We start from the raw sequence: 21,885 nt of genomic DNA on the forward strand, positions 1-21,885 counted from the left end.
TTCCTGTATCTCCCACATTACTTTGTGTTAGACTTATGAAACAGTCTTTTCTTTATGTTCCATTTTCCCCTGAGAAAAACGACAAGAGAAAATCAACCCACAATATTTGTCCACTTAAATTCTCTAGACACAGACTGATTTAATAGCGCATCTGCTATCGACAATCAAAAGCAAATCATAAATAGTAGATAGCAACGCACTAGAGTAGTTAGTGCTCACAAGCACCGGTTAGCTAGTTTAAAACTTAAGGAGCATGAAAAGGAAACGGCTTAGTTATCATTACTATAATGAAATCACAGCTGTGCTTAAGTATATTTTCAGCAAAAGAGGCCTGTTAAAGTTTTTATATCAGTGTCTGCCATAATCAGAGAGACTGACCCCAGAACAGAAATAAATATGTTTTAAAATATCAGCTGTTGTACATAAACCCTATTTTTGTTTGACAACTCTAATATAGCAAGTAAAATATGCTAAAGGCCTGTTATGTCAATTACCGATGTGCTTGCTTTAACTCAGGTAGTTCGTTTTGGAAAATAAAATGAAGCCTCATCTCTCAATTGCTTGCAAAATAAAATAATACAATTGGGCCTGATACTCGACAGACTGAAACTCATATCACTTCACTGGAGTTCAACACAGTTAGGCCCATGTGGGCTAAATATCTGACACATGGCTTCTTACATTGATTTACTCCTTCTCTGTACATTAGGTTTATAAAAAGCACTGCTTTATTTATATGGAGCTGCTTCCCATTTTGTAATTCCTAGGAGATGGGTGATTTAACTCTTCTAGTGCAAAATGTGTTCCTACAGAACAAATGCTCGTTTCGCCTTTTTCATGGAAGCCCAGCAACCTTTTTCATCTCACTAAATGCAAGGTACCATCCATGTTAATAGCCAGATAGATATAGTCAGCTTGTAAATTACTTCCCCAAAATGATAAGTAAATTCATAGCTGTCATAGCTGTCAGAGCCTCTGATTGTCTTAGTACCATCACAAAGTTTTAAGAATGGTGAAATTGCTACCTGCTATTTTTATATTCCAGCATGAATGTGATCAGATACCTATTAATGAGATTGTTTTGATTAAGCAAGAGTACTTTGTTCATGTACATCTTTGAATTAACTGACACTTTCTTGACAGTAGAGAAAATAACTGTTTTATTAATTATCATTATTATGATGATGATCATGTGTAAGTTTTTGCTGGACCATATTATGATCCTAATAATAATGACAATTAATAAAACCATACCATTATTTATAGCATCAGACTCATAAGTGAATTCACATGAGTGAGTCTTATAAAAGAATCACTTTGCAAGAATATAACATTTATGAGGACTCGTGTTCTCTTTTAAATGTGGTCCTGCAAAAACTTGCATATGCAAGTAGATTGACTCACATAAGGACGCCTGTTGACATCAATAGAGGTACTCCAATGAGAAAAGTTTAGCACAAGACGGCATGTTTACAGGATTGGGACCTTTGGCTTTGATTCATTGCCCATTGACAGCAATGGTCAATGGAACATCCCTGAGCTGTGGATCATTCCCAATGAAACTATTCATGGGAGTGAAGTTACTTAAACACGTTTACAGAATAAAGTCATAAATGAGGATTCAATGGCTCAGTTGACATTTCAGGATACATTATATTTTAACTTTGCATCACCTGCTTACTCCTTTCCCAGACAGGTAGGATGCCGGCTCAGCTGTTTGGTGGCACAAAGCGGCAGTCAAGATGAGGATCAGGCGGCAAGGAAAGCCTTTGTCGACCGATCCTGTAAACCTCGTTTATATCAGTTTTTATCAGGCTTTCCTTGTTGACTGATCCATGTCTTGACTTCCACTTTGTGCCGCCAAACAGCTGAGCTGGCACAACGTGGTGGCCATTTTTATTCTAATGAAGTGGGGGATGTTTAAATCCCCGCTTCATTGACTATGTCGGTATGTCTAATTTACATGCCTCTGTCAGCAGAGGCATGTAGTCTAGACATATCTGTAGGTAGAAGAGTGATGTTGGCACTTTTCATCAAATTATTCATGAAAAAAACATTATTTATTCCAACCTCTCTACTACCTGAATGATTCTGGTAGTGACCAAAAGTGGCCAATAGCTGGTACATTTCCCATTCCATGTCCCCGGAAGCATCTGACAAAATGGGCTTTAGCCCACAAAAGTTTATGTCCAAATAAATGTGTTAGGCTATGTCTAGACTACGCGGAAGATTTGAAAGAAGATATGCAAATTCCACTGGAATTTGTGTATCTTCTTCCAATCTTACTTTTGAAAGTAAACCTCGCTTTTTGAGGAAGAGCAGCTTTTTGAAAACGGGGTGGGGGAGAGGTTGCTGAAAAAGTTCCGCTTTCGAAAGTGAGATCGGAAGAAGATATGCAAATTCCCACAGAATTTGCATATCCTCTTTCGAATCTTTCGCATAGTCTAGGTGAGCCCTTAGTCTTTAAAGTGCCACAGGACTCTTGTGCCCAAGCCCAGCCAAAGACTTTGCAAGGCCTAGTGAAGTGTGGCTGAGCCACACAGCTGCCTAGCTCCCAGTCAGGGAAGTAAGTGAGTGTCTGGGTGGGTGAGGCCAGGAGCTGGGCAACAAGGGGCCCTGAATGTGTGGGACCCACAGCAACCGCCTCGCTTGCCTACCCAAAAGCCGGACCTGCTTGTGTCCTTGTAGCCAGGAAGGCTAATGGCATATTGGGGTGCAGTAGCAGGACCATTGCCAGCAGATCTAAAGAAATTATTACTCCCCGTTATTCAGCAGTGGTGAGGCCACATCTGGAGTATTGTGTCCAATTCTGGGCCTCCCATTACAGAAAGAATGTGAATGCATTGGAAAAAGTCCAGCAGAGAGCATGAAAATGAGGGGGCTGGAGCACATGATTTACAAGGAGAGGCTGAGGGATTTGGGCTCATTTCAGCTTCAGAAGAGAAGAGTGAGGGGGGATTTGAAGGAGGGTTCCAAAGAGGAGGGAAAGAGGCTGTTCTCAGTTGCGACATATGACAGAACAAGGAGCAATGGGCTCAAATTACAGCGGGGTAAGTCTGGGTTGGATATTAGGAAAAACGATTTCCCTAGGAGGATGGTTAAACATTGAAATGGGTTCCCTAGGGAGGTGAGAGAATTTCCATCCTTAGAAATTTTTATGTCCCAGCTCGACAAAGCCCTGGCTGGGATGATTTAATTGGGATTGGGCAGGGGATTGGACATGATGGCCTCATGGGGTCTCTTCCAACTGTATTTCTATAATGACTCCTCGTTGTTGTTGCTGAAACAAACTAACATGGCTACCCCTCTTCAAATTATTTTATTGCACATCAAATGCTGCTAAGCACTTCACAAATACTTATTTTGATGGGTCACGATTCCAAAGACCATCCGGTGTCTGGCCCTGGTTCTATAATAGTAACAATTGCCAAGACTGCCGCAGTTCCTGGCTCGAATACAACTCTGCTTCAGACCAAACCTATGCATAACTTGTAATGCAGAAGGGATCAGAGTGCTCATCTTGTCTATCCTCCTGTATAATAAAAGCCACAGGATGTCCCTGAATACATTCCTTTCTGAAGTGGAGAAAACTTTCAGAACAAAAATAATCCAATCTCATTTAAAAAAATGTCCATGATAGGGAAGCCTTCACAAACTTTGGTGGGTTGCTGCAGTGCTTAATTGCCTTCATTGTTTGTTTGTTTTTAAAGTGCTATGCAGAACCACATACATACAGCTTGAGTAGACAAATTCCAGGGAAAGGAAATAGAATATACACAGGAATATCCATTCTATCTAGTCTCCTTTTCATCCCTGTCCACTGCTTCTGTAAATATGCCTTCCTTGCTGTTGCCTGATTTTGTTCTTTCACTATGATTACTTTTGTATTTCCATTGCTTAGCTCATGACTGTTTTTGGATCATTGCTTATTCTGAAGACCTTTCTCAGAATTCAATTTTGATTTTATTGTACTTTTGACCCTCCCCTCACTCGTCTTTCTTTACCCTTTGCTATTTTCTGTTGTTCTGAATTGATTGTTAAACCCATTCGCATTTTGAAGTTTTATATATCATTTTGATCATAATACCCCTATTCCCATCTTATATTTATCTATCCATTGATCTGTCTATAGGACTATTTTTCAGTGCCTTTAAACCTATCTTATGGGCATTTCAATTTTTGGTTTGTATCCTTTCCCCGTAGCTCAATTATATTTTATTTTTCCTCTTCAGTTTCCGCCCTTTTTTACTTTCCTTTTCTAAAATATATTTTGTCCCTATTCTAAAACATTTCTACTTTTATATTTTACCAGTTGTATGTGTCCTGTCCCATTTTCATTTTTATAGAATTCTATTATGTCAATTGATATATACTTTTATTATTCATATTAACTCTTTCCTAAAGACTTGAGTGTATTTGTGCGGTATTTAATAGGGAACAAGTGTTAAAACACACACAATTAACCTTTTTTCTTTGACGTCATTTCTCAGTGCCTTCTCTTAAGAGCAGTCCCCAGTGTTTGTAATATTCAGACTTACAGAAATTGTGGCATCTTTTCAATTTTTCTATTCATACCTTGTAGTACTGATCCAAATCCTAACTAAATTAATTGAAGGACTCACATGGACCTGAATGGACCATACAGTGATTTGCATCTGTAAGTTTCAATGAGCTTTACCAAGAAAGGCCAGTATAATTATCTCCATTTTCAGTCAGGGAAACTGAGGCATGGATTAGATAAATGTCCTACCTAATATCATACAGCTTGTCAGCGGCAAAACTGAGAATACAGTCTTGGGAGGTAGATCTATAGGATATGTCAGCATTGCACACTAAGGTATGTCTACATTACAGAGAAGATTGAAGCTGCTGCTGTTGATCTTCCAGGATTCAAATTAGTGGATCTAGCTAAGACAGCTAATTTGAACTGAGGGGCATTCTGGTCTGTGCCGGTAGTCCTGCTTCCACAATGACTAAGGGAAGTCAAAAGGAGAGTGTTCTCCCTTCGACTACCTGCAGTGTAGACAGCACCAAAAGTCGAGTTAAAATATTTCGACTTCAGTTACGCAATTAATGTAGCTTAATTTGCGTACCTTAATTGAACCTTGTCCTGTAGTATAGACATGCCCTAAGTTAATACTCTGATCCAGGTTGGAAACAATCCCCCTTCTATCCACATTCAAATCAGCGTCACTTGCATCAGAAAGGACCTAGGATCCGGGTTGTACAACCCCATTAGTGGGCTAGGCCAGAGTCCTAGTCCCACTGAGATGACAGTCCAAGTCGTGCCATTTTGCAGTGTGGATACGGGATAGCCACAGATCCATACCAGCAAGTCTATATAGTGTGCAAGTCTTGTTATAATGGGTGTAAAATCTCGTGTCAGAAATTATAAACCCAGATATACGGTGAAAAGAGGGCTCTATGGCTATGTCTACATGGCAGTGTTATTTGGGAATAACTGGTGTTATTCTGAAATAACATAATCAGCATCTACACACAAGCAGTTATTTTGACATAATGTCAAAATAATGTTGAGCTGAATGACTGCTTACTCTGACTCCAGTAACCCTCATTGTACGAGGAGTAAGGGAAGTCAGAGGAAGAGTGCTCTATTTTGAAATAAGTGCTGTGTAGACATTCCAAAATTTGAAATAAGCTGTTTTGACTTAAGATACGCAATTAACTTGCGTTCCTTATTTCGAGTTTAGCCCTGCTGTGTAGACATACCCTCAAGAAGGGGCTTGGAACCATTGACTCCACTAGCCTGAGTCGAAGAGATGCGGGCTTAAAATGTGTTGTAGACACACACATACAGACTACTGGGAATTTTTTGAAAAGTAGGTACAATCTCATTTTCTAAAGTGACTTGGAAGTTAAGCACTGAGGTGCCTGATTCACTTTGTAAAATGAGATTGAATTCAGTGCCCATGAATTTTACCCTCAGCCTGTGAGTTGCATCAGGAAAGGACATAACTGGATTTAAGCTTAACAAGGGTAATTTTGAAGTGGCTCATTTACTGTGTAACAGTTTGCGTCCCTCCCCCCCCTCCACCCAACACAACTATTTGTGTGCCCATTGTTTTCTTATCAGTTAATTAAGCTGCACAGCTGTGTGAGATCTACTTATATAGAAAACTTAATTAGTATTAATATGTCAGGCATATGGTTGGTTTATCTGGAGTTAATTTGAAGTTGAATATTGCAAAAAACAGCAGTGGAAGTAAAAATCAGTGTCTTGCTTTCTCTCGGAGAATATGATTCATAGCTGTTGGGAAATTGCTTTTATTCACTGCTTGTACCATCCAGCTCAGAGTTTTCCTGGACTCCCATATACAGTATATAGTGTTCATATCAAATCCTCCTTATAAGTCTTAATAAGCATAATGGTTCTTTCTGTCCTGGTTGTAACAGGAAGCCACATACTTAATACTGACTCATTTACTTATTAAGAGTCAGCAAGAGGCAAGAAACCATCAGTGAAAATAGAATCAAGACAATATATTTGTAATGGAATAGTTCTTTTTAGAACGATCCTATTAAGAAGGAATAATCACTTAGGGGTATCTCTACACTACAGAGTTTTGTCGGAAAAACAGCTGTTTTTCTGACAAAAGCTTAGTTACGGTCCACACTGCAATTGCATTCTTTCAAAAGTAAATTGAAAGAAAAGAGGGGTTTTTCCAGCATTGGTAATCCTCTTTCTACAAGAAAGAAGCCTTTTTCCAAAAGAGTTCTTTCAGAAAAAGGTGTGTGTGGATGGGGAAAAGGGAGTTCTTTCGAAAGAAGAGGGAAGAGGAAAAAGCACAGATGCCTTAGTGGCTACTCCGTTGATAGTAATTACAGCTTAAATGTGAGGTAGTGGATAGCATTCAGTGTGGATGCAATATTTCAAAAAAGCTGATCACTTTTTTGATGAGCTTTTGTGTGTGGATGCTCTCTTTTGGAAGAAGTTTTTCCAGAAGATCTCTCCCCAAAAAAGGTTCTTCCAAAAGAAGCCTGCAGTCTAGACATAGCCTTACAGAGAGAGAGAGAGAGAGAGATGACAGTAACTTCAGCCTGGCCATTGAGGTCAGCTAGTTTATAGCTTGATTGAATTTTGCCATTCACGGTTATTCATCATCTCCCATTCAGGTGGTAGGCAATACAAAATTGTAATTTTTCTGAGAATGAAAATATCATTTAGCACAGCAAGGCTACGTCTAGACTACATGGCTCCATCAATGGAGCCATGTAAAATAGTTTATTTGCCATAGTCAAAGAAGTGGGGATTTAAATAATCACGCTTCATTAAAATAAAAATGGGTGCCGCACTGTGCCAACGATCAGCTGATCCGGCACAGCACGGCAGTCTAGACGCGGATCGGTCGACAAGGGAAGCCCCTGTAGACCGCTCTGGTATTCCTCGTGAAACGAAGTTTACCGGAGCGGTCAACAAAGGCTTCCATTGTCAACCACGTAGAGTCTAGACTTCCATGCTGTGCCAGATCAGCTGATCATTGGCACAGCACGGTGGCCATTTTTATTTTAATGAAGCGGGGATTATTTAAATCCCCGCTTCTTTGACAATGCCAAATAAACTATTTTACATGGCTCTATGTAGTCTAGATGGAGCCATGTAGTCTAGATGTAGCCCAAGTGAAATTAATCAGTGGTAGTGACCACTAGTAAAGTACCCTTGGCACCATTTAGCCCCACATATCTTTCTTTCAGTCTTCACCAAGAAGTCTGATGATGAAAGGATGACTAAAATAATGAATTCTAGTGGGAATGGGGTAGGTTTAGAAGTTAAAATAAAAAGAACAAGTTAAAAATTACTTAGAAAAGTTAGATGTCTGCAAGTCACTAGGGACTGATGAAATGCATCCTAGAATACTCAAGGAGCTGATAGAGGAGGTATCACAGACTTTAGCTATCATCTTTGAAAAGTCATGGAAGTTGGGAGAGATTCCAGAAGACTGAAAAAGGGAAAATTTAGTTCCCATCTATAAAAAGGGAAATAACAACAACCCAGGAAACTAGACCAGTCAGTTTAACTTCCGTGCCAGGAAAGATAATGGAGCAGGTAATTAAGGAATTCATCTGCAAACATCTGGAAGAAAATATGGTTACAGCATGGATTTGTAAAGAACAAATCATGTCAAACCAAACTGAGGGGATTCTTTGCTAGGATAACAAGTCTTGTGGATAAGGGAGAAGCGGTGGATGTGGTATACCTAGACTTTAGTGAGACATTTGACATGGTCTTGCATGATCTTCTTATCAGTAAACTAGGAAATACAACCTAGGTGGTGCTACTATAAGGTGGGTTCATAACTGGCTGGATAACTGTTCTCAGACAACAGTTATTAATGGTTCACAGTCATGCTGGAAAGGCATAACAAGTGGGGTTCCGCAGGGGCCTGTTTTGAGACCAGTTCTGTTCAATATCTTCATCAACTAAACACCAGTGCAGTCCGTCTCTATCCCATCCCCTTCTTCATCCCTCTCCTTCCTGGAGGATGGGCTGTTATCACCTGGTTGTCTGTCCACAATTTAGATCCTGAACACTTTGAGGCAGGGAGTTATGTATCTTCTCTGAAGGCCCTAAAATTCTCATGGGTCTCTAAAATAGTAAATAGTCAGAGTGTCTTTTATATGAACTCCCTAATACTAGTTTGGACATTCTTAAATTCAGGAGCTGTACAACAAGCACCTACATGAATTTTCACCATTATTTAAACCCAGGATTTCTAGCATTGTACCAAAAACATTTACGGCCACAAGCTGATAGCAGTGGAAGGCTATTACCCTTTATGTGGACAAAAAGAAGCTGTGGTATCGGTTTTTCAGTTGCACATACAATATGTTCAGAGAGACTCCTAAGTAGATGTTTACTCACTGACTATTAAGGAAATGCCCTAAAATTCCCAGAGCTGCTGCCTAAAAGCAGCTTTCTGCGGCCTGATAAAGGACCATACTGTTTTCAGTTTTGCTGTTGTCGTAATCACTGCTGTGCAGTAATGGATCCAAAGCATCCTGAGCTGTCTTTAACAGACATTCCCAGTAAATCTCTGTCAGCTAATGCACCTCCAGAGGCAGGGACCCCAGATGGCTTCTTTTTATTCACATACTCTTTACGTGTTCCATTTGGATTTTAATTCTTGTTTATTCCATGTTTCTGAGGAGAAAAAAAAAGATGTCTCTTTGTTTGCTAGCCATTTGTCCCCATTGTGTGAGTCCTAGTTAGAGCTGGGCAGCAAACTCCAGTATTTATGCATTCCAGGATTACTGTGAATATCGCCACTGGCATCTGATTCCATTCTGACTCTGAACGTTAGGCAAAATGCCTGCAGTTTCTGAATGAAATGATAGAAAACGGAATATAACTTCGAAACCAGCCTATTTTTTCTTGGACACTCAAGACCGTATCAATCAATCCCTCACCTCAAGTTTTGGAAAGTTCTGATCTGAATCAGGAAATGTGTGCCATTAGTCTGTCTCTAGTCCTGATCCATTTATAGTAGGAGCTAAATATTTCTCCACATTGCAGATATCCCTTACACAGGGGGTCCAACAGAATTAATAGGTCCCTAGGCAAAGTGGGGTGGCAGCTCCGTGTTCCGGAAAAGGGTGCAGCCTCAGGAGAAGAGGTGGGCCTAGAGGCAGCCAGACCTCAGTGCCACTCAGACCCACTACACCCCCGAACCAGCCCTTAGTCCCATCTGCATCATGCCATCTGGGGTCTGGTGGCAATTTAACGAGCCTGGGGCTCCAGCCACTACCACTGCTGCAGTAGATGTGGTGGCTGGGAACCACTGGCCCTTTTGAATCACGGGGGCAGTTACCCCATCCCTGCCCCCCATCACCAGGACTGCCCTTGTATATATGTCATTTTTCATACTTAAGGTTATATCTGTTGGGACTATTCTGTGGAAAACTGAGTCAACACATCCACCCAATTTTTGCATATCAGCGTTGCCTTCATTTAATACAAGTTCAAACAGAATTATTGTCCAGACACTGTTCACAAACTATATTTCTGCCAGATAAGTAATAACAGACAACACAAACCAAGTAAATGGGCCCAAGTTGCTACATGATGGTTCAGTGAGATGTCCTTCCTTCCTCCATGATGTCCATCACCAGCCCAATCTCCTCTACTTAGTGTCATTCTTCAGTTTCTGATCCAGCATTTTTCTAGCGTGCGGCCGATTTTTATGTATGTTCTTATACATCTTCACATTCTTCATTACCTACATTGACTCCTGTCAGCATTCAAAATATTATCTAGTGAATTTTACCATAAGTTATGCTGTTGCCTGCAGGCAGAACAAAACCAGGGCCGTTTGGAGTTTAGTGCATGAGACGCTACGTCATGCATTAAAGTCAGTTGATTTTCAGCTAAGGCTGTAGAGCAGACTAATTCTCTCTGTATGTGGTCTCAGTGCTACTATATGGGCTTGTGTAATCCACAAATGTAGGCGATGTCTAGACTACATGGGTCCGTCGATGGAGCCGTGTAAACTAGTTTACCCGACATAGTCAATAAATAATCCCTGCTTCATTAAAATAAAAACGGCCACCACGCTATGCTAACAATCAGCTGATCCGGCACAGCGCGGAAGTCTAGACGGGGATCGGTCGACAAGGGAAGCCTTTGTCGATCGCTCCTGTAAACCTCGTTTCATGAAGCATAAGGGAGCGGTCAACAAAGGCGTTCCCTTGTCGACCGATCCACATCTAGACTGCCGCTCTGTGCTGGATCAGCTGATCGTCGGCACAGCACAGTGGCCATTTTTATTTTAATGAAGCAGGATTATTTAAATCCCTGCTTCATTGACTATGTCGGGTAAACTAGTTTACATGGCTCTGTCTATGGAGCCATGTAGTCTAGACATACCCATAGTGTGGTTACTGAGCCATGCAAGTGGTACCTAGACGACAGTAGCAGTTAAGATCAAGAGACCGCTCCAGGATGGTTTGTGAGCCAGCTGGCTTGTAGCTCAGAGGGTAGAGGTGCTTCTGTTCTGCTTCAGAGAGTGCCCAGGTTCACATCTCCATGGTGGTGGTTACACTTGTACACCATACCTAGGTTTCCAGGTTGCACATGTTAATCACCTAATGCCTGCAACTGTCCTGATGAATTGTTTCTGGACTGTGTTACACTGGATGACTTGGTGTCCAAGTTTCTCAGAAAAAGTGTTTTTTATTTATCTTAATATGAACAGCAACGGCCCTGACTAATAAGGGGCAGCTGAGACAGGGCTGCTACCAATCAATTAAGGTCCAGGTGAAGCTGATTTAGGCTGCCACGAGACCTTTTAAAAACTCTCCCTGTGGGGGAAGGTGGAAAGAGTGGAGAGGGAGTTTGGAGGTGGAGAAGAACTAACAAGTGATATGGAGATTCAGAGGAGCTGAGCAGCGAACAACACCAGCCCTGCTAACGTTTTCAGGCGGAGGTGAGGGGCTCAAACAGGAAGTGTTTGAGGACTCCCTATCCGCAAGTGTTTGAAGACTCCCTATCTCCAAGGGGTCAGCAGAGGACTTTTTTACTCAGCCCCGACTGGCCCAAGGCATCGGCCCAACACTACATCCTTTTGCTGAGGGATAGAAGGCCAAAAGCTGAAACAAGGCGAGTGAGTCTTATCTGTAGCCCCTAAACTGTGGGATAGTGGGCAGAACAGAGGTCTGGGACCCAGGAGTGGGACTGACCCTGCAACACTATCTAGCGCCTATTCAAGACCATGTTACCTTCAAATCTTTCATAGAATTGGAAGGGATCTTGAGTTGCCATTTAATTTTTTTAAAATTTGTAAGCCGCCTCAAATATTTTAAATAGAGAAGGGGTAAAAATATTTTAAATAAATCAAGTCCAGTCCCCTGCCCTCACAGCAGGACCAAGCACCATCTCGGTCATCCCTGGCAGATGCATGTCAAACCTGACCTTAAATATCTGCAGTGATGGAGATTCCACAACCTCCCTAGGCAATTTATTCCAGGATTCAACCACCCTAATGGTTAGGAAGTTTTTTCCTAATGTCCAAGCTAAACCTCTGTTGCTGCAATTTAAACTCATTGATTTCCCATCTCTCACTGCTCTCGATTCCTTTTTCACTTGGGTCATGTTCAGAATTTCTGGAGCCTTCGTCACCTGGGAGTCTAGAGCAAGTGGTTTCTCCTTTTCTGATTTGCTTAATAATATATTGTGTGAAAACAAGTGCAGAATGGGAGAAGACAGACTTCCAACCCAAATACCTCTGGTGGATTCTCTTCCTTCACTCCATCACCATTAATGATATTTTATTCCTACAGAAAATCAGCAGCAGAACAGAAACTAAGCCATGTCCATCTCTGCTGACTTTCAGCAAAGAAAGAAAGGGAACTAAAGTAACGCACCTATAAATGGGTGTTGAGAGAGAGAGAGATTTGTGTGTACCTACGGACAGCACTGAGATGTAAAGTGAGCCCACTAATGCATCCTAGAACTGGGAAGGCAATGAGTTGCATATGGGTCTGCCGAGCAAATGAATGAGTCAGTTACCTATCTGCAAATCAATCTGGCTGTTTTAACAGCTGTGTGCTATCAGTCTAGCTCTGTAGTACAGACAGCTGAGCCATTAGGCAGCTTGAAGAGAGGGAAAAGCTTAATTTGAGAGCAGATGCTGCAGAAGGATACAGCACGACTTTAACAAGGGGGAGCATGGTGATTAGCTGAGGAACAGAAGAGGAAGGAAGAACTTTTTAGCTGGTATTTCTGATGGAGTAAGATTGACCATGGATCTCAGTTAGGGGAGTATATGTCATGGCAACAGGAGGATCAGTGACAATAAACAAAGGCATTGAAAGCTAAATTCCTAAACTATTGCTACTCATCCAGTGGTTAGGATTTAATCCTATGTTTCAGTAAACTCAGATGTAGGTCTCTTCTCCACCACAGACTTTGTGTATGATCATTAGCAAATCACTTAGCTCCTCTGTGTCTCAGTTTCCCATCTTAGAAATGTAGATAATAGCAGTGCCTTACCGCATTTTGATAGCTAAATCCATTAAAGATTGTGGAGTGTTCAGAAATTATGATAATGGGAGCCATGTGGATGCTTCAAATGCAGCAAGGGAGTTTTAGGTTGGACATTAGGAAAAATTTCCTAATTGTCAGGGTGGTTAAGCACTAGAAGTTGTAGAATCTCCATCACTGGAGACTTTTAAGAGCAGGGTACGGACAATTGTCAGGGATGATCTAGATGGTGCTTGGTCCTGCTGTGAGGGCAGGGCCTGGACTTGATGATCTCTCGAGGTCCCTTCCAGTTCTAGTATTCTATGATTCTCTATATATGCCATAGATACTTGTTTTATGTGTATAAACACACACACACACACACACACACACACACAACCTATACACCCTGTTTTCACGAAGCATTTTTCAAATGACCCAGAAAACCCTTCATGCACCACTGAAAAATGCAGCTACAGGAACATAGGCACTTGGTTGCTATTTAAGAATGCAGCACAACATTACACATTTAAAGAGAGGAAGTAAAGAACAGAATGCCAAATTGAAAAAAGTCAGAATGTGCTGCTGTTACCCACATTTGAAATGGTCAATGCCATATTACAGTAGTGCTATAGAATCTTTACTTACTGGGTGGGAGCAGGACTTTAGTTTGGCATGTTTTTATGAAAATAAATCTATGACAACTTGAATGTCTAACATAAAAACATGAAGATAGAAAGTGCCATGTACCCCTCAGACACAGTATAATGAAGGTATGTGCCCTTATGACTAGTAAAAAGACATGTAACTCTGTTTCATTTCCCCTAGTCTTCCCAAGACCTACAGGCTACATCTACACTGGCATGATATTCCGGAAAAGCTTTTAATGGAAAACTTTTCCGTTAAAAGCATTTTCGGAAAAGCACGTCTAGATTGGCAGGACGCTTTTCCGCAAAAGCACTTTTCACGATCGGGGCTTTTTTGCGGAAAACAAATCTCTGCTGTCTACATTGGCCCTTTTGCGCAAAAGTTTTTCGGAAAAAGACTTTTGCCCGAACGGGAGCAGCATAGTATTTCCGCAAAAGCACTGACAATCTTACATGAGATCATCAGTGCTTTTGCAGAAATTCAAGCAGCCAGTGTAGACAGCTGGCAAGTTTTTCCACAAAAGCAGATGATTTTGCAGAAAAACTTGCCAGTCTAGACACAGCCACACTATATTCTTTTTATCAGACTTAGGCTAAGTCTACCCTGCACAATTATTTCGGAATATGCTATTCTGGAATAGTTATTCTGAAATAGCTTATTTCTAAATAGCACATCTACACTGCAGGGAAGCCTCAAAATTAGTCCGAGGCAGGCTTCCCTACTGTAGACATGCTATCCCAATTTAGAGCCCCAAGAGGAATAACTTAAGCTACAGTTAGATGAGAGGCTTCTTGCGCAAGAAGCCTTTTTTGGAAGAGATCTTCTGAAAAAAACTTCTTGCAAAAGAGAGAGTACACACTGTAAAAGCGCTTCGAAAAAAGCGAGGCACTTTTTCGAATGATAGCATCCATCAGGCAGTCTGGATGCTATCTGGCATGTAAGCAGTGATTGCTATGGACAGAATGGCCACCAGGGCACCTGTGCTTTTCCTCTTCCCTCTTCTTCCGAAAAAACTCCCTCTTCCCTGTCCACATGCACCTTTTTGCAAAAGAGCTCTTTCGGCTCAGGTAGACCCTCTGGGTCAGTCGCACTCGAAGTCCCGGGCCATGCCCCAGTCTCCCCAACAGGGAGCACTGGGCAGCCCTCTGGTTCCTCTGGGTCAGAGGGCAGGGCTGTTGGCGGGTCTCTGTCTCTCAGGGAGTTCTTCGCCAGCCTTTGGGAAGGAGGCAGTGGGAGGCCCAAGCCAGGTCTCAGCCTTTTTGGAATGGAGCTCTGGGCAGGCCTCCATCTCCCACAGAGGCTGGCCCCTGAGTGAGCTCCCTGGCAGGGTTCTTATAGCCCTAGCCGCGCCCCCTGGCTTGCTGTCAGGTGAGTGGAAGGGGCTAGGCTGGACCCAACATGGCTCCAGAAGGGGTTCCTCCACCTCCGGGTCAGTAGGCAGCCAGTCTGCCCCACTATTAGGCCATTATTCCAAAATAGTTTTACTGTGTAGACACACCCCTAGAGTAGAAGTGCAGTATTGACTGCATTGAATGCAGCAGTATTTTTCAACTAATGAGTTATTGAAAAGCCAAACTATGCCAGAGATACAGAAAGTGCCTGTCTGGTGATGGCAAAGATGGGTTCAGTGTGTGAGGTCTGGGGTACCAAAAGCTTGTGATGATCTTTGTATATCCCATAAGAAAGCAGCAGCTAGATTCTTCTGCTAGGGACAGGTCTTTAATATAGTCTCTAATGATCTGTGAAGGGAGTCCACAGTGAACTAGCAAAATTGCAGTGGCACAATATTATTAAGGGGAAAGATTAATGAAGTTAGAGGAATCTAACAAAAGTAGGTGAAAGGGCAGAGTTAGTTCAAAATTGAAAAAGAAATAATGTACAACAGAGAGAATAATCTGAACTCATATACATTGGGGACGGTATTGGATACTGGATACTTGAATAGATGGACAATCGAGTGGATCAGCACGGTCATTCCTATTTTCCTGTATTGCTACTTATTATAAAGGATATTTCTGAGTCTACAAGTTCTTATTAAAAAAACAAACAAGGCAAAGGCAATAAAAGTAGGCAATTCTACTCTATCCGAGGTTAACTCATCTATGAGAACACATCCCATACAAAACTAAAGAGGTGACATTTGTGATTCAGTTTCTCTACTGGCAAAATGGCAAATGTAATGCTTACTAATCTTTGTGAAGTGCTTATATCTGTGTGAGTATGATTATAAACAAGGTATCTGTAGAACTGTACAGGCCTTTCAGAATTTGCTGACTGATTTCCAAGGTTGTACACCTTTTATGTCATCATAGGGTACATCTACATCTGCATTAAGCTATGCAACTTAAGCTATGCAATTGATGTAGCTCAAGTCGGAATACCTTAATTTGGCTTTTGGCGCTGTCACCACTGCAGGAAGTCAAAGCAAGAACACTCTTCCTTCGAATTCCCTTAAGCTATGTCTAGACGGCAAAGAAAAGTTGGAAATAGATACCCAAATCTTTTTCAGCTTTTCTTTCGGAAGAGGCTTTTCTGAAATTTGGCCCATCTACACGGCCAAATTTGCCCCAAATTTCAGAAAAACCTCCTCTTTCGACACATCCCTTCTTCATACAATGAGGATTACAGGGATGGTGAAAGAACAGTCCGCTTTTTTGGATATTGCTCCGAAAAAGTGGACACAATCCTTGGACATGGCATAGCTTTCCAGGATACCTCTGGTATCCCGGAAAACCTCTGCAGTCTAGACCTAGCCAGACTCCTTGTGATATGAAGGTTACAGAAGTTGGAGTAAGAAGTACATTATTTCAAAATAATGGCTTGCAGTGTAGACACACTCTTTGTTAGTTCATAATAATGTCAGTTACTCCAAAATAACGCTGCTGTGTAGACATAGCCATTGGGTGATTTCCATCCATTGACTGTTATGGAGTATTGAGGTCTGATGCCAGACATCTTTCTTATTTGAATTGTCCATACTCTTCCTGGAGGTGTAACTGGAGACAAGGTGGCTACTCGTGCCAGAATGGGTTTTAGAATCAGGCCTGATGTGTCTAAGAATCCAAGAACTGAGATCAGAGTGTGGTAGATCACGCATATCAAGAGAGGGGTATCTGTTGTCCTGCTGGCACACAATGAGAGCAAAAAGATGTAAATCAACAGAGAATGACTGAGCCTAAACATCCTTCTGCGCATTTGGCACCCAACTAGCAAAATAAAACACATTTTTGGCTCAGGTATACAAGGGAGTAACTGATTGTTTGTAAGTGCATGTGATTGATAGTGTGGAATATAGAGTGGAAAAGGGGAAATTTGAGGGCAAGGATGTGAACAGCATTCGCTACTGCAGAAACAAGGCCAGGTCACTTATATTTCAGGAAATGGAGCTTGTATTTATGATGCAGATGAAAAGTCTGTTCCAAGTTTCCTTTAGTCTGTAGCCCATCCAAATCAGAAATTGACTGTTTGCATCAGAAGGAGCTGATGAATCCAGTTTAGCTGATGCTAAAATAACAATTTATGGCAGGTCCAATCTAGAATAATGAATGTGCTCCTAGCTCCAGAATTATGTCCCTATAATCTGAATGGTTATAAAAGGGGGAGGAGAGATAATGAGAGATTATATTTGTACAAAAATAGGAATAATAAAATATTGCTTAACAAATACAGAATCTGTGACGAATGCAAAGGACAACGGTGTCAAAACAGCAATGTATGTTACACTCACTTCAAAAAGTGTTTCTCTCTCCTGAAATGAGAGATCAGTGGAAGGAAAAAAAAGTTAATCATAAACATTACATCTAGAATACATTCTTTTTTTGAAAGGAGATATGCAAATTAGACTCTAATTTGCATATCTTCTTCCGATGGCTTTTTCGAAAGCGTTTTTTTTGAAAGTGAAAAGTTTAGACGGTTTTTTTTCAAAAGAACCCCCCTTTTTCGAAAGAACCCTTCTTCCTTAAAAAATGAGGTATACAGGGTATAGTTCCATGTTTTCCCCCATGGAAGATTGGAAATGTTCATCAGAAGTTTCCAAAACTTTCCTCCCACCCCCCAAAAATATGTTAAATTTTTTGATGTTGTGGCTTTCAGTTTTCCAGTGGAAAAAATCATTTCTCCCACCTTTCCCAAGGAAAGTGGACACTTTCTGTAACAACATTTGTTTAGTTGAAACCCCAGAGTTTTGTTCAAAAAGCATTGACAAATTTTTCAACAAGCCATAACAATATTTCTACTATTTTTTAGATTCTGATTGTTTAGATATTGCACCCACTGACTGGCTTATTACACCTACATATGGTCTATGTTCAGATTACTCTTAGCCAGCCCCCCACTTCCATCCTGGCCCAGTTCACACTGCCATGTGTTTGTTTTGCCATTCGTCTTACTGCATTTCGTCTTAAGCTAAATCAGTTCCATGCACAGAGATCCATAGAAGTAAACTACTTGGATACTGTTCAGGGAAGCTCAAACCTTTGTTCAGTGCACAAGGAATTTAATCAAAAAAGCAACTAACATGTTAGGGCTTATAAAGAATGAGGAAATAATACAGGAAGTTATGGTATGCCATTGTCTTACTGTGTGATTTCAGGTAAGTAAAGGAACTCCTTGTGCCCTCAGTTTTCCAAGCAGATGACTGGGATCAGAATGCTCACTCATCTTTGTAAAGGATTGAATGAATGTGAATAATGCATTTGTTTTCATGTTCCATGTGACCTTCACAAGGGAAAGAGCTGTATTGCTCCATATTTACACAGGAGGAATCCTATTGATTCCAGTGGAATTACACTGAAATCCAACTAAAGTAACACTGTGAAGTATCAGAATTTTCTCCTTTCTTTCTCTCTTTCTTTCAAAAATATTAGAAACTTGAGATTCTCCTTCATGGAATCTGATGGGTGACTTAGTTAGCAAGAGATTCTTATCAGCTCATCTCTTCGCGTGAGTGTTTTGGGCCCTTGGTTCATTTGTGCATGGGTTTTGGTTTTATTACAGCAGTGCCCATCTGAAGTAACTGATCTGAACTCAGGAGACTTTGAATTTACACTGGTCCAAGTGAAGGCAGAAATTGGACCACAACACGTAGGCTGGAGAGGGTACCACAACAGAGCAAGGAATAGACTTGGGACAATGTCCCATATTACATCTCTATAGGTATAATGGATTTTAAATAATTATTTTAATATATTAACAATTAAACTGACATTGAGAGAATAAATTATTTTGTATTAATTTTTTGCTTGACAGATAGCAGTGGCAACCTTCCTCTTCTCATGTAAATAGGGTAGTTAAAATCTTGGACTGTTTCATGCACTGTGTACTGTCCAGCCTATTCATTGAAAGAACCCCCTCAATAGTTAAGGAAGGATACCCACTGATGTTACCGTACATAGGATTGAAATAAGGTCCTGCTAAGGCATGGTGCTCAACTCTGAGAAGAGGCTGAGGGATTTGGGCTTATTCAGTCTGCAAACAAGAAGAATGAGGGGGGATTTGATAGCAGCCTTCAACTTCCTGAAGGGAGGTTCCAAGGAGGATGGAGAGAGACTGTTCTCAGTAGTGACAGATGGCAGAACAAAGACCAATGGCCTTAAGTTTCAGTGGGGGAGGTCTAGGTTGAATATTAGGAAAAAACTATTTCCCTAGGAGGATTGTGGAGCACTGGAACGGGTTCCCTAGGGAGGTGGTAGAATCTCCATCCCTAGAGGTTTTTAAGTCTTGGCTTGACAAAGTCCTGGCTGGGAGGATTTAGTTGTGATTGGTGCTGCTTTGGGCAGAGGGTTGGATTCAATGACCTCCTGAGGTGTCTTTCAGCCCTAGGGTTCTATGTTTCTATGATTCTAACTCACATACCCAACTTGGAGAACGTGAGCATTCTATTGCCAATGGGAATTCTCATTGGCTTAAAGTCAGACATCTGTGTCAATATTTTGCTGATTGGGGCCTGAAAGAGCTAGCCCACCTGAGTCAGTTTGAAGCCAGCTAGCACAGATTAAAATAACAGAGAAGACAGTGCATCAGGTGCTTTACATATGTCTGGAATAGACCCTATGTGCACATTGGATTAACTAGCCAACTCTGGAATCTCTGGAATTCATTAACCACCCTCGTATTCAAGACAGCTCAAGTAGGCTAACGAGAGCATAGCTGCATCGGCATATCCTAAATAGAATTGCATGCACAGAAAGGGGAAGAGTTATGGTGCAAACAACATTAACATTGGTCATTCTTCATATGAGAGTGATTTCTTATACAGCTGGAATATTCTTTTAATAATTTGGTATAAGATACTATAGTTTTGTGTGCAACTGAGGAGTTCAACATTTCTAAAAATTATATTTCAATGTACTAATTAAATGTCCTGCTACCCACAGTGTAATGACATTGAGGACCCAGTCCTAAAAGTTCTCTGACCCTGAAACTCTCATTGATTTCAATAGGAGTTTTGAATGTAGAGGGCTTACATGCTCAAGTCATCGGACACTGTTGACCATATGCTCATGATGATTAATGACAGGTACATTGGAAGCACGTGTCTTTACCTCATGCCTCACTGCACAAGCAGGGTACATCATCAATCAGCATAACATCACAGTCTGCCATTCATTATTATTTAATTAAACAACACATATAATTTCTACAACTATTTTCAGTATAAATATTGTCTGATGCCTCAGTGCCATTTAGCCTTGACAGGGGAGTATAATAATGAGAGAGGAATGAATTATACATTTGAGTTATACAACATACACAAATATGTTAGTCCTTTAAATAGATATCTATATCTATATTCTCTCTCTCTCTAAGGGTATGTCTACACTACCCTCCTAGTTCGAACTAAGAGGGTAATGTAGGCATACCGCACTTGCAAATGAAGCCCGGGATTTGAATTTCCCGGGCTTCATTTGCATAAGCGGGGAGCCGCCATTTTTAAAACCCCGCTGGTTCGAACCCCGTGCAGCGCGGCTACACGGGGCATGAACTAGGTAGTTCGAACTAGGAAGCCTAGTTCGAACTACCTAGTTCGTGCCCCGTGTAGCCGCGCTGCACGGGGTTCGAACCAGCGGGGTTTTAAAAATGGCGGCTCCCCGCTTATGCAAATGAAGCCCGGGAAATTCAAATCCCGGGCTTCATTTGCAAGTGCGGTATGCCTACATTACCCCGCTAGTTCAAACTAGCGGGGTAGTGTAGACATACCCTAAATAAATTAAATAAATAAATATAATATAGCTTGACAAACTAAGAGTGAAAAGAATAGTCCAGCAAACACAGTGGTTCAAGGTGAGAATATGCAGTTATTTATTTTTAATACATCATCTTACCTCCCTCATAGGAATGTTGTGAGGCTTAATTAATTAGTGTCCACCTAGGGGCTTATCTAAAGCTCAGGGAAGCGAATTGATGTCTTTCCCAGTAATTCCAATGGTCTTTTGTTCTGTACTTTGAGGAATCTCGAGGAAAGGCACTGTAAAAGTTCATGGTATTATTTCTATTAAGTGAAATTCATGCTTGGGCAGAGAGCCAGAAGAAGACTTAGGCATCCATGGGGATTATTTGGTGCATTGGCTTTGTGCATGCCTTCTGCATGGAGTGAATTTCACTCCTTTAGTAAATTGGAGTATTGCAAATGGATGGATCCCTTCTCCTTTCCTAAATTCCTTATTAGCTTTAAATTTGCATTTATGCTGGGATTTCCAAAAGCTGTCAGAGTTGGTTTAGCTCACCCACCACTGAAATCCATGGTAAAACATTTGTGGACTTCAGTGGGCAGCAAGGCTGTGTCTACATTATGTGGAAGATTGACACTGTCACGGCTGATCTTCCGGGTTTTGATCTAGTGAAGACCAGCTAAATTGAACTCAGAGGGCACCCCCCCCTTGGTGCCGGTACTCCTGCTCTTCACGAGGAGTAAAGGAAGCCGATGGGAGCATTTGCTCCTATTGGCCTCTTACTGTGTGGATGGTGTAGAAACTCAGTTTAAGGTATATTGACTCCAGCTATGTAAATAATGTAACTGGAGTTGTGTATCTTAATTTAACCGTCTGCGGTAGTGTAAACCAGGTCCAACTGAACCCTGTACTGAAGACTTTTGAAAATCCCACTCTACACCCGCAAATTTTTTTCCTTTTCTATTTACTTAGCTGCCCTTACTGCCTTGTGTTTTTCAGAGGATGCTTATAAAACTCAAGTACGAATTGATGATGAACCGGCTTACTTGGACATTCTAGACACTGCTGGACAGGTGAGTAGTATCCTAAGGT

At 41.2% G+C, this 21,885-nt stretch overlaps 1 protein-coding gene across 1 annotated transcript in view; it reads left to right on the plus strand.

Annotated features, from left to right (window-relative positions):
* Positions 1–21,885, plus strand: part of RIT2 (Ras like without CAAX 2) — a 275,385-nt gene that overhangs the window by 92,735 nt on the left and 160,765 nt on the right. Inside the window, exon 3 of the mRNA XM_006136787.5 lies at positions 21,793–21,866. Coding sequence (XP_006136849.3) covers positions 21,793–21,866 — 74 coding nt within the window. The remainder of the gene's footprint in view (positions 1–21,792; positions 21,867–21,885) is intronic.

This window comes from Pelodiscus sinensis, chromosome 6, assembly GCF_052426305.1.
Source record: "Pelodiscus sinensis isolate ZL-2025 chromosome 6, ASM5242630v1, whole genome shotgun sequence".
NCBI lineage: Eukaryota > Metazoa > Chordata > Testudines > Trionychidae > Pelodiscus > Pelodiscus sinensis.